This window comes from Equus caballus, chromosome X (genome assembly GCF_041296265.1).
Source record: "Equus caballus isolate H_3958 breed thoroughbred chromosome X, TB-T2T, whole genome shotgun sequence".
NCBI classification, from domain to species: domain Eukaryota; kingdom Metazoa; phylum Chordata; class Mammalia; order Perissodactyla; family Equidae; genus Equus; species Equus caballus.
The window spans coordinates 61,507,995-61,525,505 of NC_091715.1; the positions used below are offsets into that span (position 1 = coordinate 61,507,995).

A 17,511-nucleotide genomic window follows, 5' to 3' on the forward strand; every position below is an offset into this window, starting at 1 on the left:
TGTATAAAAGTCCTCTTTTCTGATGAACGCAATTTTATTACTGGGAGCAGGGAAGGCAATGGAGAATATCACTAACATTTATTGAATACCTCTATGTGCCAGTCTCTTTTCCTATAGTATTTTCTTTTATACTTACAAGAATTCTATTAGTTAGGTATTAGATGTAGTTTACAGATGAGAAAACTGAGGCTCAGAGAATTTAAGTAAGTCACCCAAATTCATACATTTAGGAAGTGGTAGAGCTGGCATCTGATCCTGCCTCTTCTTAATGCCAAAAGTCTATGCACTGTCTACCACCTCATGCTACCTCCAATGGATATTTTCGCTTTCAAGGATAACACAATGATTCACTGATACTTTACAACAATGATTCTTAAGTTTTTGGGGATCATAGACACCTTTGACAATATGAAGAAAATGATGGATCTTCTTCTCAGAAAATTGTATGCATGCACATGTGTGTACATGAGACAGCACACACACTGTTTTAAGGTAAAATTTCAGGGGCTTCACAGATCCCCCAATGGGCATCTGTGGACAACTATGGGTTTATGGACTCCAGTTAAGAGCTCCTGCCTTAGGGTATAGGCATATCATTTTTATTTTCCTGGAAATCGCACATATAAAAAAAAAACAGTGACAGCACTTGGAGAGAGGAACTGAATGGGTAGGTATCTGGGGGAACCTTTAAACTTTTCACTTTGTACATTTTTGTATTCTCTATATTCTAACTTTACACTTGTACTGCCTTTTTATAAGTATCAGCAGGGTTATCTGGGTAATAATATTATGGACCAGTTTTGTTTTTATTCTCTGTATTATGAAAAGAATTTTAATAATTGTTATGTACATATTTTAAAATGAAGCCTTACATACTCATTTACTTTAGAATCAGAGAGTGATATGATTCTATGTAGAATGAAGCTGATTCCCTCTCAAGAATTAGGCAAGAATAAGTGAGAAGGCTGGATCTAGAGTAGGGACCTGCTCTGGGGGACTGGAGAAGGCTGCTAATAACTAAAGGAAGAGGCAGGAGACCCTAGGAAAAAGTTACCTTACTTCTCAGTTCTGCTTAGGGCTTGATCCTCCTGGGGCTGCTTGTTTCCCTTATTTCCTTTGATTTTAAGTCACCCTTCAGTTTTGCCTCTTCTTCTTCTTCTTCTTTTTTCTTTTAAATGGAACGAAGTAACTGACTATTGCCTCCCAAGAGGACATTCACAAGTTTGGGATCTGATATAATCACAACACATTTATTTTCATAGTAAAAGGACATTTGTTTACTTACCTTATCTGGCCTAAAGTAGGTCCACGCCCAGTTCCTAAACAGCATACCCTTTCCAAGAATTATTTTCTAAGAGGTACCCCTCCCTCTCCTTCAAACACACCCTTAGGGATCCATAGATTCCAGAAGCAGCTCAGCATTTTCCATATTTTGAAAGGAAATCCTTGTTGACTTGTTTAACATGTAGTTAACAACAAGTGTCTGACTTTGGTTTTGCTAGTATCATAATGCAAAATCATCACATGTAGCATGACCAGTCAATGAACAAAGTTTGAAATCTACATGGGAAGGAAATGAGAATTTTTATAAGGTTTTCCTAATTGGAAATATAAACAATTTCATCATTCTTATCAGTACACTGACAAGAGATTTTCATGTATTGAGGTATATGGGGTAACTATTCGGGTTCAAAACTGATTCAAATTGAACTAAAGAAGCCTGGCTTATGGCCTATTGAACATACATTGTACATCTGCTTTAACTATTAAAGAATGCACTTAAGATAAGAATGCATACTTCCCTTCCTAAGCTCTATTGGTAACGTCCTAGTGGTAATGCCTGTATTAGTCTATTTCTCAACATCAGGGTCATGTTGACCTGCTAACAACTGAATACCTCTTTAAAACTTTGAAAGTGTATCCTGGGTGTGTTTAATGCATGTTTGTTGTTCTAAAAAGCTCCAAGATTGTACTGAAAACCACGCTTCTCCAGAAAACTTTCTAAGGCCATCCCAGGTCATAATCCTCACTCTGGCTCAAGTAAAACTCACCTTATTTCTCTTATCTATAGAACAGTTATTGGTTATTTTGCATCAACAACACCCAAGATATTATTCTTATTCTCTTGATGGATAACAATTGCCAGTATAATTTCCCTGTCATCCCCTCTTCTTCCTCCTAATAATTCCAACCAGATCAAAAAAGGAACCGACCTATTTGTTTAACTAGCTGAGTGTGATATTTACTACTTTCTATGGGAAGTAAGAAAGAGTTGTGCCTTAGAGCTTTGTAGACACAGGACACCTGGAAGCCATAGAGTATAACAAGCCTGCCAGGAAGCTTCTCACAAGTACCAATTCAACTCCAAATGGGCTGGGCCTACCCAGAAGGGGCAAGAGGATCTCCTAAGACTTTTCTCCTCACCTTTTCCAGTTTGTGCACATCCGCCTCCAGCATTGCTCTCTGCTTCTTAATTTCCAGGAGGCTCTCTAACATACTCTGCTTGGGCTGCAGCCCTCTGTCAAAGCGGTTATACATCCCACACCAGAACCTTGAATAAACAAAAGGAAAAAAACAGTGCGTTAGTTTAGCTGGAGGAATAGATTACTCATGTTTTCCTTGTGCCAAAAAAATATTAGCCTGAAAGGGGGGCAGATCTCAAAAGTAAGGTAATTTTGATGACATTAAAAAGACTGGACACAAAGTTCCTAGCAGAAATATCTCTGCTGAAAGAGATACTTTGGACTTAAGCAAATTTGAGCTTCTTTTTAAAAATTAAATTAAACTTTTTATTTTGAGATAATTACAGATTCACAAGCAGTTTTAACAAATAATAGGGAGTGACATCAAGATGGCAAACTAGGAAGCTCCAGGCCCTTGTTCCCCCTGGAAACACTAAACAAACCATAGATGGACTGGAGTAGCTTTGTGGGAACTCTAGAAATCAGCTAAGAAGCTGCAGCGACCAAGTGAATGCCTATGTGAAGAAAAAGCTATACCCAAGAAACTAAGAAAAAGCTATACCCAAAATGGTACAAATATTCACAATGCTTTTGCTCATCTTTGCCCCACCCCCCTCCTCAGTACAGCATGGTACGATTGAGAGGAAGGTGCCCAATTCCCAGTTCCTCCTTCAGGATAGAAGGAAAAGAATGGAAGTTTCTTGCAATGCTCTGGCTTGTCTACAGGCACCCTGAGGGATTCATTTTTGTCTCACCCAACTTGGAGCACTGACTGGAATGGTGGCATAGTTTGCATATCAAGTTGGAGGTTACTCAAAGCAGTGGCAGTGAGAGCTGCAGGAGGTCGGCAGACCCACGAGTGCTGAGTGCCTGGAGGCAAGTGATTATGGGCAAATAAATAGAAAAGAACTTCCAAGCCTTCTAAGAAGCAGGGCTAATAATCTTAAGGAAATTTAATATATTTAAAAGCAACCAAGTATATTGGGAATGGGAATAAAAGCACATGCACAGGCCTAGGGAAGACACATCTTCAGAAAAGGTTTGAGTTGACCCTGATCCTTTAAACTGGGCAAATTAGTGTAGGCCTTCCCCTGCAATGGAGCAATTCCTCAAAGACTGGGAGAAGTAGCTGGCTTTTAAATGCCAAAATTTCAAGAAAAAAAATGACAAGGCATAAAAAGAAACAGGGAAACATAATCTATTCAAAGAAACAAGATAAATATCCAGAAACTGACCCTAAAAAAACTCAGGTCTCTAGCTTACTTGACAAAAATTTAAAACAACTACTTTAAATATGCTCAGTAAGCTCAAAGACGACAACATGGACAGACAAATAAACAAAATAGGGAAACTGATTTAGGAATAAAATGAGAATATCATCAAAAAGATAGAAATGATTTTTTAAGAATAGAACGAAATAAGAATTCTAGAGTTGAAAAACACAAAAAATGAATGGAAAAATTTACTAGAGGGGTTTAACACAAATTTAATCAGGCAGAAGAAAGAATCAGCAAACCTGAAGACAAGTCTCTTGAAATTATTGAGCATGAGGAACAGCAACAACAAAAAAAATAAAGAAGAAAAGTGAGCAGAGCCTAACGGACTTATGACATACCACTAAGTGAACCAATATAGGTATTCTGGGAGTCCTTGAAGAAGAAAGAGAGATAGGAATGAAGAAATAGCCAAAAACTCCGCAAATTTGAGAACAGACATACAATATAAGAAGCTCAATGATTTCCAAGTAAGATAAATTAAAGATCCACAATGTGACATGTTAAAATCAAACAACCAAAGACAGTTTGTCAAAGACAAAGAGAGAATCTTGACAGTAGCAAGAGAAAAGTGATGTTACATACAAGAGAGCCACTAAAGGATTATTAGTGGATTTATCAGCAGTAACCTTGCAGGCCAGAATGCACTGGGATGATATATTTAAAGTGCTAAAAGAAAAACAGTCAGTTGTGAATATCTTATCCAGAAAAACCGTCCTTCAAAAATGAGCAAGAAATTATGACATTCAAAGATAAAGAAAAGTTGAAGGAGTTAATTACCACTAGATCTGCCCTAGGAGAAATGCTAAAGGGAGTCCTTTAAGTTGAAACAAAAGGACACTAGACAGTAACTCAAAGCTATACAAAAATATAAAGTTCTCTGGTAAAAGTAAACACACAGGCAAATATAAAATCTTGCACAATTGTAGTTTTGATTCTTAACTCTACTTTCAATTATTTTATAGGGTTTAAAAGACAAAAGTATAAAGAATAACTATCAATCTATGTTAATGGGTATACAATATATAAAGATGAACTTTGTGGGATCAATAATGTAAAGTGTTGGGGGTCAGAGGTACAAAGGAGTAGAGTTTTTGTATGTGACTGTAGTTAAGATGTAGTAGTTTTCTAGGGCTGACAAAACAAAGTACCACAGACTGGGTGTCTTAAACAACAAAAATTTATTTTGTCATTGTCCAAGATCAAGGTGTCAGCAGTGTTGATTTCTTCTGAGACCTCTCTCCTTGGCTTGTAGATGGCCATCTTCTCACTCTTTCTTCATATAGTCTTTTTTTCTGTGTGTTTCTGCATCCTGATCACTTCTTCTCATAAGGACACCAGTCATAATGGATTAAAGACCATCTATATGAATCTCCCTTTATCTTAATTATTTCTTTAAAGGCACTATATCCAAATACAGTAACATTTGAGGTACAGGAGGTTAAGACACTAACATGAATTTTTTGGGAGGGCACAATACAGCCCATAACACGTTATCAGTTTAAAATAGACTGTTATACCTTTATGATGTTTCATGTAATCACCATAGTAATCACAAAGGAAATATCTATAGAGTGTACACAAAAGGAAATGAAAAAAGAATCACAATATGTCATTGAAAAAATCAACTAAACACAAATAAAAGTAGTAATGAAGGAAATGAAGGACCCTTTGTCCTTCATTTAGCTAAGGCATATAGAAAACAAATGACAATAAGTCCTTCCTTATCAGTAATTACTTTAAGTGGCAAATTAAACTCCCCAATCAAAAAGCATATATTGGCCCAATGAATGAAAACAAAACACCCAGGATTCAATTATATGCTATCTATAAGAGACTCACTTTAGATTTAAGGAGATGCATAGGTTGAAAGTAGAAGGATTGAAAATAATATTCATCCAAGAAGTAACCAAAAAAGAGCAGGGACAGCAATACTAATATTAAAAAAATACATTAAGTCAAAAACAGTTAAAGAGACCAAGAAGGACATTATATAATGATGAAATGGTCAATTCACCAGGAAGACATAACAATTATAAATACACATGCACCAAACATCAGAGCTCCAAAATACATGAAGCAAAGAGTAAGAAAACTGAAGTGAGAAATGGCTCTACAATAATAGCAGGAGACTTCAATACCTTACTTTCAGTAATGGATAGAACAGACAGAAGATCAACAAGGAAATAGAGGAGCTGAACAAAAATATAACCCAACTGGACCTAACAGATATAAACAAAACATTCCACCTAAAAACAGAAGAATACATATTTATTTTAAGTTCACATGGAAGATTCTCCAGGATAGACTATATGTTAGGCCACAAAACAGGTCTTAACTGACAATGGAATGAAATTAGAAATCAATAGCAGAAGGAAAACTGGAAAATCCACAAATATGTAGAAAGTAAACAACATATTTTTAAAGAGCCAATGGGTCAAAGAAGAAATCACAAGGGAAATTAGAAAATATTCAGATACAATTGAAAACAAAAACACAACATATCAAAACTTAGAAAATGCAGTAAATGCAGTGCTTAGAAGTAAATTTTTAGATGTAAGTGCTTACATTAAAAAAGAAGAAAGATCTCAAATCAACAACTTAGCTTTATGCATTAAGGAAGTAGAAAAAGCAGAATATACTATGACCACAGCTAGCAGATGAAAAGAATAATAAAGATTAGAGCAGATTTGAACAAAATAGAGAATAGAAAAACAACAGGAAAAAAATCAATGACACCAAGAAGATTCTTTGAAAAGATCAACAAAAATCAACAAATGTTAGCTAGATTAACTAAAACAAAAAAGAGAGAGAAACCTCAAAAAATTAAAATTAAAAATAAAAGAGGGGACATTACAACCAATTTTTTAGAAATAAAAAGAATTATAAGAGGATACTATGAACAATTGTATGCCAACAACATGAATAGCCTAGATGAAATGGATAAATTCTGAAAAAGATACAAGCTACCAAGACTGAATCATGAAGAAATAGAAAATCTGAACAAACTATACCTAGTAAGGATACTGAATGAATAATCAAAAACCTCCCAACAAAGAAAAGCCCAGGACCAGTAGGCTCAATGGTGAATTCTAACACACATTTAAAGAAGAATTAACACTAATCATCTTCAAACTCTTCCAAAAAATTTAAGAGGAGGAAACCTTTCCTATCTCATTCTATGAGGCCGGTATTACCCTAATATCAAAGCCAGAAAAAGATATTACAAGAAAAGAAAACTACAGACCAATGTCTCTTATAAATATTGATGCCAATTCTTCAAGAAAGTACTAGCAAACAGCATTCAACAGCATAATAAAAGGATTATACACCATAACCAGGTAGAATTTACTCCTAGTATGCAAGAATGGTTCAACATATATAAAATCAATCCATGTAATATACCACATTAACCGAATGATGGGGAAAAAATACATGATCATCAGAAAAAGCATTTGACAAATTTCAACAACCTTTCATGATAAAAAACACTCAAGAGGCCAGCCCAGTGGCATAGTCGTTAAGTCTGTGCACTCCACTTTGGCGGCACAGGATGTGAGGGTTCGGATCCTGGGCATGAACTTACACACTGCTTATCAAGCCATACTGTGGTGGTATCCCACATAAAAAAATAGAGAAAGATTGTCACAGATGTTAGTTCAGGGCCAATATTCCTCAAGCAAAAAGAGAAAGATTGGCAACAGATGTTAGCTCAGGGCCAATCTTCCTCACCAAAAAAACCAAACCAACAAAAAAAAAAAACACTCAACATACTAGGAATAGAAGGACAGCACCTCAACACAATAAAGGTCATACATAAATGGTAAAAGACTGAAAGCATTTCCTCTAAAATCAGGAACAAGACACGGATGCCTACTCTTGCTACTTTGGTTTAAAGTAGTCTACATCAAAATTAAAAACTTTTGTACATCAAAGGACACAATCAATAGACTGAAAAGGCAACCTACAGAATAGGAGAGAATATTTGCAAATCATATATCAGGTAAGGAGTTAATATCTAGAATATATAAAGAACTCATACAAATCAAAAACAACAAAATATACAACTTGATTAAAAAATCAGCAAAGGACTTGAATAGACATTTTTCCAAAGGAAGAGATACAAATGGGCAGTAAGTACATGAAAAGATGATCAACATCACTAATCATTATGGAAATGCAAATTAAAACCACACTGAGATATCACCTCATACCCATTAGGATGGCAACTATTTGGAAAACAAAACAGAAAATAACCTGTGTTGACAAAAACGTGGAACAATTGGAACTCTTTTCCATCATTGGTGAGAATGTAAAATGGTACAGCCGCTATGGATACCATTACGGTGGTTCTTCAAAAAATTAAAAATAGACTTACCATATGATCCATCAATTCCACTTCTCAGTATATATCCACAAAATTTGAAAGTAGGGCCTCAAAAATATACTTTTACAACAATGTTCATAGCAGCATTATTCAAAAGAGCCAAAAGGTGAAAGTTGCCCAAGTGTCCATGGGCAGAGGAATGGATAAACAAAATGTGGTATATACAATCAATGAAATACTTTTCAGCCTTAAAAAGGAAGGAAATTCTGACACATGCTACCACATGGGTGAACCATGAGGACATTATACTAAGTGAAATAAGCCAGACACAAAAAGACAGATAATCTATGGTTCTACTTAGACGAGTTATCTAGAGTAGTCAAATTAAAAAAGACAGAAAGTAGAATGGTGGTTGTCAGGGGATGGGGTGAAGGGGAAATAGAGAGTTGTTTAATGGGTATAGAGTTTCAAGTTTGTAAAATGAAAAATTTCTGGAGATTGATTGCACAACAATGCAAATATACTTAACACTGTACACATAAAATGGTTAAGATGGTAAATTTTATGTTATGTGTATTTTACCACAATTAAAAAAAAGAAATAATAGGGAGTGATCCCATGAACCCTTTACCCAGTTTCCCCAATAGATAGTGTTATACAATATCACAACCAGGATAATGATACTGATACAGTCAAGATAGTAACAATTCTCTCACTATAAGGAGTACTGCTGTTGTCCTTTTATAGCCACACCTACCTCCCTTCCCTCTATCCCTCTACCCTGTTCTTAACCCCTTGTAACCATTAACCATTAATTTTCTCTTCTCAAGAAATTTATATAAATGGAAGCACACAGTATGTAACATTTTGAGATTAGCTTTTAAAATTCAGCATAATTCTCTGCAAGGCGTTGCATGTATCAATAGTTCATTCTTTATTGCTGAATAATATTCCATGGTTTGTTTAATTGTGAACAATTTACATGCTGAAGGACATTTGGGTTTTTTCAGTTTTTGGCTATTATGAATAAAATTGCTATGAACATCAGTGTACAGGTTTTTGTGCGAACAAAAGTTTTCATTTTTCTGGGATATATGCCCAGGAGTGCAACTGTTGGATCATATGGTAGTTGCATGTTTAGGTTTTTAATAACCGAAAAACTTTTCCAGAGTGGCTGTACTATCTTACATTACTGTTATATAAATGAGCCAAAGGTGGCCTGTGCATATTGGCCCTATGTTGTTCTTCATAGCAGGCTTGGAGCTGTTAGTTGAAAGGCCCACCAGTGCCAAACTCAAATCTTTACCCATCCAATTGTTTTAATCATAGCCCAAATAAGCAGTTTTTACCCAATTAAAGCCTACTTGCTTTGGATACCCTGTGAAACTGCACCCAGTATCTGTTAGCCATAGATAAGATAAATCTTGGGGCAATAACTGAACAGGTGCTCCAAACGACCAGGCATGTATTGGGTCCTGCTAGAGGGTACTTCTCACCAGGACACTGCCTGAAGACTAGGTAGAAACTTAAACTCCTGGGGGAGATGAGATGGAGGGGAGGACCCTATGGAAGAGGACAGGTGCCCATTAGAGGGAAAGGCGCACAATACCATCATGATACTGAGGACAATAATTTATCCTGTTTTCCTGGTAACCACTTGCAAAGTAAAAAAGATAGAAAAGGCATAAGGGGAGGGCCAAGAAGGAGGGGCTGGTTCTCAGTTGGAGGAGGAGACATGTTCTCTCTCTTGTCCTGAGAGCCAGTCTCTTCTTAAAGATCTAACCCTGGAACCAAGTATAAAAGGGGCTGCCTGGCTATATAGAACAAATCTGGTGAGGAACAAGCTTCACCTAACAGAGGCTGAAATTAAACAATTGGTCGCCATAGTTCAGAATGGAAAAATGGTCTGAAAGATGGGAATGACCCACAGAGAAGGCTTTGGACCCCATTCCACATATTCCTTGTTGATGTAAACTTTTATGGCTTGGAGGGCTTCCCATTCTATGTTAGGCCTCATAAAGACCTGGACTATCAATGGAAAATATCAGCTGGGGATGTTGGAGTGGGCTTATCAGGCAATAGATGGATGCAGTATGGCATGCAGTATGATGATTTGGCAAGTCCAGAGGTGACTGAATTGAGTCCTGAGTTTATCCAGTTATTTCTCAAGAGGGCTCCTGATAAGTATAAGTCCTTATTATGGGCCATGATAGTTAATGCTAAAATAATTCAAGAAGTCATAACTGCCCTATATTTAATAGAAATTCATGAATGATAAACTCAGAGTCAAGTATTGCTTGTTAATTCTACAAACAATACCCTATCTTGCCTAAATAAAAATTGCTATCAACAGTGATGCCTCTCTTCTCGAGGCCAAAGAAACCACCTATAACCAGGTACCAGATTAAGCATGAACTGTGAGATGAACAAGAGTGGTTATATTGGATCCTAAGGGACAAGGGGGATCCAAATTGGATGATTTCTGGGAAATTGGTGAAGCAATTACATTATTTACTAGGGGTAGACTACAATCCTTGGTAGGCATCATCTCCAAAGACAGACTGCCCTTTGAAGCCTACCCCTGATCTCCTCCAGTGACAGGCACCTGCCCTCACATATGGATCTGGAAGTCACAGAAAGGGCTGTTGCAGAAGCTGGCCCCTTCTAGCAGACAATCATCCTTTTACCATATTAACTATAGTTTGGGCTCCAAAAACTAAACACCACTGGCTAGCTCTGTTTGACACAGTTGCCCAAATCTCCCTAATCCAAGGAATCACTCATGCTTTATAGGGACCCCCATACCCCTTACCCCAAGCAAGAGGTGATCAGCTTGGCCCAGTTCAACAAAAAGATGCTTCCATCCTGGTTGTATCCCCTAACCCCCACCAAGACCATCCCTTTTTCCATTATTGGAATGGATCTCTTCAGTCCGCAAGTACCTCATGGAACAAGCCTAAGGTTTTTCACACTATTGGTGGGCACAGCATGGTGGAAATCAGTTAGCCTTCCCTCACCAGTGCAGGTGGTAAATATGACACAGTGCTGGCTAAGGCAAGGCACTGAAGGATTACAGCCTATCAAAGCTGACTTAGTTGGGGCTGGCCCAGTAGCACAGTGGTTAAGTTTGTGCACTCCACTTTGGTGGCCCAGGGTTAGCAGGTTAGGACCCCAGGCACGGACCTAGCACCACTTGTCAAGCCATGCTGTGGTGGCATCCCACATAAAGTAGAGGAAGATTGGCACAGATGTTAGCTCAGCGATAATCTTCCTCAAGCAAAAAGAGGAAGATTGGCAACAGATGTTAGCTCAGGGCCAATCTTCCTCACAAAAAAAAGGAAAAAGCTGACTGACTTAAAGAAGGGATAGTAATTCCTATTATCTCATCTTTCAATTCACTGTTATGGCCTGTGCTATAAAGCCACTACTAATAAGTGAAGGCTAACTATAAATTATAGAGAGCTGAACAAGGCTGTTCCCTTTATTTTTTTATTTTTTAAAGATTTTATATTTTCCTTTTTCTCCCCAAAGCCCCCCGGTACATAGTTGTGTATTCTTCGTTGTGGGTTCTTCTAGTTGTGGCATGTGGGATGCTGCCTCAGCGTGGTCTGATGAGCAGTGCCATGTCCGCGCCTAGGATTCGAACTAATGAAACACTGGGCCGCCTGCAGCGGAGCGCGCGAACTTAACCACTCAGCCACGGGGCCAGCCCCAAGGCTGTTCCCTTTATTAGAGCAACACTACCAGATATCTTCACCTTAACCTTCAAAGCACCGTAGATAAATGGTTTGGAATTATAGACTTGACTAACAAGTTCTATTCACCAAAAGTTTTTCAGGAGAGTCAACCACAATTTACTTTCAACTTTGAGGGTCAAAGTATATCTTTTCTTGGTTGCCTATAGGATATGTAAATAACCCTCTGATCATACATGTGCTTTGCAGACAGGACTTAGATGCCTGCTCCACATCCCACTAGAAATTTGGCTATGCCATTTCGTTGATGACACCATCCTCACTGGACCTGACCAAGACTCTGTCTCACAGGACATTGCAACTTCAAGCAAACACCTCACTGACAGGGGATGGGCAAATGCCCTGCATAAGGTACAAGATCTCTTCAAATCTGTTTAATTTTGAGGCTACATTTTAAATTCAGAAGGGTGAACTATTTCCAATCTGGTAAAGGACAAGCTCCTAGTGCTTCAACCTCCCATATTGGTAAAGAAGGTCGAACATTCGATAGGAATTTTGGATTCTGGCTACAACATATTCCTTATCTCCACTATTGGCTGGTCCCCATCTATCAAGTCACCTGTAAGTCTTCTACTTTTCAGTGAGGATCTGGGCAATAACTGGTACTAGATAAACTAAATTGCTTACAGTTATTACAAAATCTGCTGGGCCTACAATGGTCACTGTTAATAAAGACTTGGGAAACACTGGAGGGAAACTGACACCCAAAGTTACCCTTCTGAGGGGTCCTAAAAACCATACATACCCCACCTTATGGAAGACGGGAATGATAATAAGGAGCCTAGTAGAAAAGCTAACCTGGGAGGAAATTTATTGGTTTGGTCACACTACTACCTCCCAAGGGGCCATCATGAGGCTATTAAAGCTATACAAATGGCTATCCTAGAAGTTTCCCCAAGAACAGAGGTAATGGCGCAGGAGGTCCCCCACTGAAACACAGCAATGTTGTGATAAACAGTGAAAAAAATAGGCTAAATGTACAATACAATTGATGTCTACTTTTGAAATAATGTCGGCCACCTGTGAGGATCCCATATGTGAATGCCCCATAGTTCAGGATCTAATTTGGTGTGTGGCTAAATTAACAACTTAAAAAAAAAACTCTGAGAGTACCTGTGAAGCTTATCCCACAGTCATGGAAACACAGTGATTTTATCCACCATTGGCAACTGGCAAGAAATTCAAACACCAATGTATACCAATCTGAAAAAGGAGGAACATACAATTGTCCACCAAATCAAACCTGCATATAGACTTATCCACAGAAATACATAAGATGGCAAATTTATCCACATGCTTGGCTTGCTTCCACCAAGCTGATTTTCTACATATAGCATCATAACTTTCTCCTAGCCTAGCTCTCCCATAAACCTCACTTATCAAGATGAGTGTATTCTCCTCAATACCCAACAACATCAACACCCAACAACAAAATCCAAAGGCTTATCTCATATAAATATGTGGGCGATGGTGAACTGAAACCATAACTAATTTAGATGACCCAGGTGCTCAATACAAAGTGGATAATACACATGCTTAATTGACTATAACATTATAAGCATCTAAGTCGAACTAGAAAACTGAGGCAGGTTCATAGCCCATCCTACAGCCATACTTGTAGCAGTGCCCAAGCAGGGAGCTCATGCAGCCCACCTGCAGAGCTGAGCCAGTGGCCCTAACTGGCCAGGGAGCTCAGTGGGAAAATCTTCCTGGTTTGGGGCACTAGCCCCAGCAAGCCAAGATGGCCAAGGCTCCTTCTGCAGCCACACCTACGTAGGGATCCAAATTCAAAGGCTTCTCTGATGCTGAATATAGCCCCCAATCCTGCCTGACCAGGAAGCCTAACCAGAGAACTCAGGTAGCTATAGACTCCATCCTAAAGCCATGCTTGCACAGGGAACCAAGCCAGCAGACCCACCAAATTGTGAGGTATAGCCTCTGGCCCTGAATAGCCAAGGAGACTTAACAGTGACCATGGACAGCCTCAGAACCCACCCTATGGTACCTGCAGGCCACTGAGCCCATCCTACAGCCCTGCCCTAAAGCAGAGCCCAGCCTACAGCCTTGCCCAATTGCTGAACATAGCCTGCAGCCTCGCCCAAGCAGGGAGCCCAGCCAGTGAATCCACCCAATCCTAGAGCATAGCCTGCAGCTCCACCTGATGAGTTCAGCCCTAACAGTGATCCTGCCCAACTGCAGAACACAGTCTCTAGTCCATTCCACCTGTGGGATACAGTTGTTGGCCCCACTTGATCAAAGAGCCCAGGCAGAAAACTTGCTAAACAGTGGAGCACAGCCAGCAGCATACCTGATTGCCAAGCCCAGCCTATGGCCTGCCTAACTTTGGGGCACAGTCTGCATCCCAGCCTACTTGCAGAGCACAGCCTGAGTCCCTGTCCAACAACAAAGCGCCCTGCCTGCAGCCCCACCTAAACACAGAATCTATCCAGCAGCACCATCAGGTTGGGGATCACAGCCTAAGACTCTACACCAACCAGGACTGATTGTGGAGCCAAGCCCATAGCCCTGCCCAACTGAAGAATTCAACTAGTGAAATCACACTAACAGGGAACACAGTCAGTGACATTGGTCAACCAGAGGTGATTTCAGAACCCACCTAATGTCCCCACCTGACCAAGGAGCCCAACCAGCAATGCCCACTGAACGGGGAGAAAAACCAGTGGTCATGCTTCAACATGGAGCTCAGCCAGAAAGCTCACCCAACCATGGAGCTAAGCCAGCAGCACCACCCCTGCTCTCCAGACTGAAAGCACAGGCAGTGGCCTTGCCCAAATAGAGACCCAAGCAGGAAGCCCCACCTGCCAAAAGATGCTATCAGCTGACCCATCCAGAACCCCAAGATGTGCTGACTCGTGAAGAAATGCCTGTGCTGAAGCAAATATGTGAAGTCTGGAAGAGGAGACTGTGTACTCAAATGTGCAGATGCCAATGAAAGGAATCAAGGATCATTAAGAATCAGGCAAACATGACACCACCAAAGGAAATTAATAATACTCCAATAACTGACCCTAAAGAAATGAAGATCTCTGAGCTGTCTCACAAAAAGTTCAGAATAATCCTTTTTAAAAAATTCAGTGAACAGCAAGAACACACAGACAACTAAACAAAAATAGGAAAACAATTCATGAAACAAAAGAAATTCAACAAAGAAATCGAAATCATAAGAAAAACAGAAATCATAGGGCTAAAAAATACAATACCTAAACTGAAGCATTCAACAGAGCTTCAACAGCAGAGTTGACTAAGAATAAGAAAAAAATCAATGAATACAAAGATAAGTCAAATGAAATCATCCAGTCAGATGAGCAAAAAGAAAAAAGAATGAGAAAGAGTGAAGAAAATACATGGGACTTATGGGACACAACCAAAAGAAACAATAAATGTGGAGGCCGGCCCCGTGGCCGAGTGGTTAAGTTCACGCACTCCGCTTGGGCGGCCCAGGGTTTGGCCGGTTCAGATCCTGGGAGCGGACATGGCACCGTTCATCGGGCCATGCTGAGGCAGTGTCCCATGTGCCACAACTAGGAGGACCCACAACTAAAAATATACAGCTTGGTACTGGGGGGCTTTGGGGAGAAAAAGGAAAAATAAAATCTTAAAAAAAAAGAAACAATAAATGCATTATGGGAATCCCAGAAGGATAAGAGAAAGAGAAAGGGACAGAAAGTATATTTAAAGGGATAAAGGGAGAAACTTCCCAAATATAGCAAGAGAAATGGACATACAGATTCATGAGGTCCAAAGGCCCCTAAAACGCTTGAATCCTTTTGACAACAAAAGCAAAGGCAACAAAAGCTAAAATAGACAAGTGGGACTACATCAGACTAAAAAGCTTCTGTACAGCAAAGGAAACCATCAACAAAATGAAAAGGGAACCTAAAGAATGAAGGAAATATTTGCAAACCACCTATCTGATAAGGAGTTAATATCCAAAATACATAAGGAACTCACACAACTCAACAGCAAAAGCCAAATGATCCAATTAAAAAATGGGCAGAGGATTTGAATAGAAATTTTTCCAAAGAAGATATACAAGTAGCCAATAGGTACATGAAAAGGTGCTCAACATCACTAATCATCAGGAAAATGCAATTCACAACCACAATGAGCTATTACCTCACACGTGTTACAATGGCTATCATTAAGAAGATAACAAGTGCTGGCAAGGATGTGGGAAAAAGAGAATCCTTGTACACTGTTAGGGAGAATGTAAATTGGTATAGGCACTATGGAAAACAGTATGGAAGTTCCTCAAAAAATTAAAAATAGAACAATCATGTTATCCAGCAATTCCACTTCTGGGTATATATCTGAGAGAAATTAAATCACTATTTCAAAGAAATATCTACACCCCTATGTTTACTGCAGCATTATTTAAAATAGCCAAGGTACAGAAACAACCTAAGTGCCCATCAGTGGATGAAGGTATAAAGAATTGTGGTAAATATATATATATATATAATGGACTATTATTCAGTGATACAAAAGAAGGAAATCCTGACAATTGAAACAACATTGATGGACTTTGAGAGTATTCTGCTAAGTGATCTAAGTCAGACAACGAAAGACAAATACTGTATCATCTCACTAAAATGTGGAATCTTAAAAAAAGTCAAACTTACACCTAAAACTAATATACTATGTCAATTATATCTCAAGTTAAAAAAAAAGAAATGGGAAAACAACTTGAATAGACATTTCTTCAAAGAAAATATACAAATGGCTAATAATTACATGAAAAGAGGCTCAATATCAGTAATCATTAGGTAAATGCAAATCAAAACAACGAGATATCACTTCACTCCAATTTGGATGGCTATTAGTAAACAAACAAAAACGAGAAAATAACAAGCATTGATGAGGATGTTGAGAAATTGTACACTGCAGGTAGGAATGTAAAATAGTGCAGCCACTATGGAAAACAGTATGGCAGTTCCTCAAAAAAAAAAAAATAGAATTATCATATGATCCAGCAATTTCACTTGTGGGTATATGCAGAAAGGAATTGAAAGTAAGGACTCAAAAACTTATTTGTACAACCATGTCCATAGCAGCATCCTTCACAACAAGTGAAAGCAACCCTTGTGTCCATCAAGAGATAAACTGATAAACAAAATGTCATATATATATATTCATATATACACACACACCCATATATATATATATACACAATGGAATATTATTCATCCTTAAAAGGTAGAAAATTCTGATCCATGCTACAGTATGGATGAACCCTGAAGACATTACACTGAGTAAAATAAGCCAGTCACAACAGGGCAAATACTGTATGATTCCACTTATATAAAGTACCCAGAGTAATCAAATTCATAGACACAGAAAGTAGAATGGTGATTGCCAGAGACTCTCTAGAGGAAGGGGAGAATGGCAAATTACTGTTTAATGGGTACAGAGTTTCAGTTTTACAACATGAAAAAAGTCTTGCTCATGGATGGTGGTGGATGGTTGCACCAGAATGTGAATGTAAATGTCTCTGAAATGTACACTTAAAAATGGTCAAAATGATAAATTTTATGTTAAGCATTTTTTACCACAATATTTTAAATGGGAAAAAAGAAAATACTACAGGGTCTCACAGAATAAATCTGAGGATTCAAATTTGAGAAAAACTTCTTGAAGGGGGCCCCCCACAAATCATTCCTTTTCTTTCTCCT

The 17,511-nt window shown here is 38.5% G+C and overlaps 1 protein-coding gene across 20 annotated transcripts in view; it reads right to left on the bottom strand.

The window, feature by feature from the left end:
* The window catches only part of MTMR8 (myotubularin related protein 8), a 183,584-nt gene that overhangs the window by 47,015 nt on the left and 119,058 nt on the right, over positions 1–17,511 (bottom strand). For 18 of the 20 annotated variants that reach the window (XR_011434520.1, XR_011434523.1, XR_011434522.1 and 15 more), the window contains one exon: positions 2,425–2,551. Coding sequence is in view for 13 of the 20 variants with exons in the window: in XM_023633933.2 (XP_023489701.1) it covers positions 2,425–2,551 (127 nt within the window). In the remaining 7 variants the exon portion in view is untranslated. Of the gene's footprint in view, positions 1–1,054; positions 1,561–2,424; positions 2,552–17,511 lie in introns of those variants that run through there. The other 2 variants (XR_011434519.1, XR_011434521.1) reach the window with 2 other exon arrangements.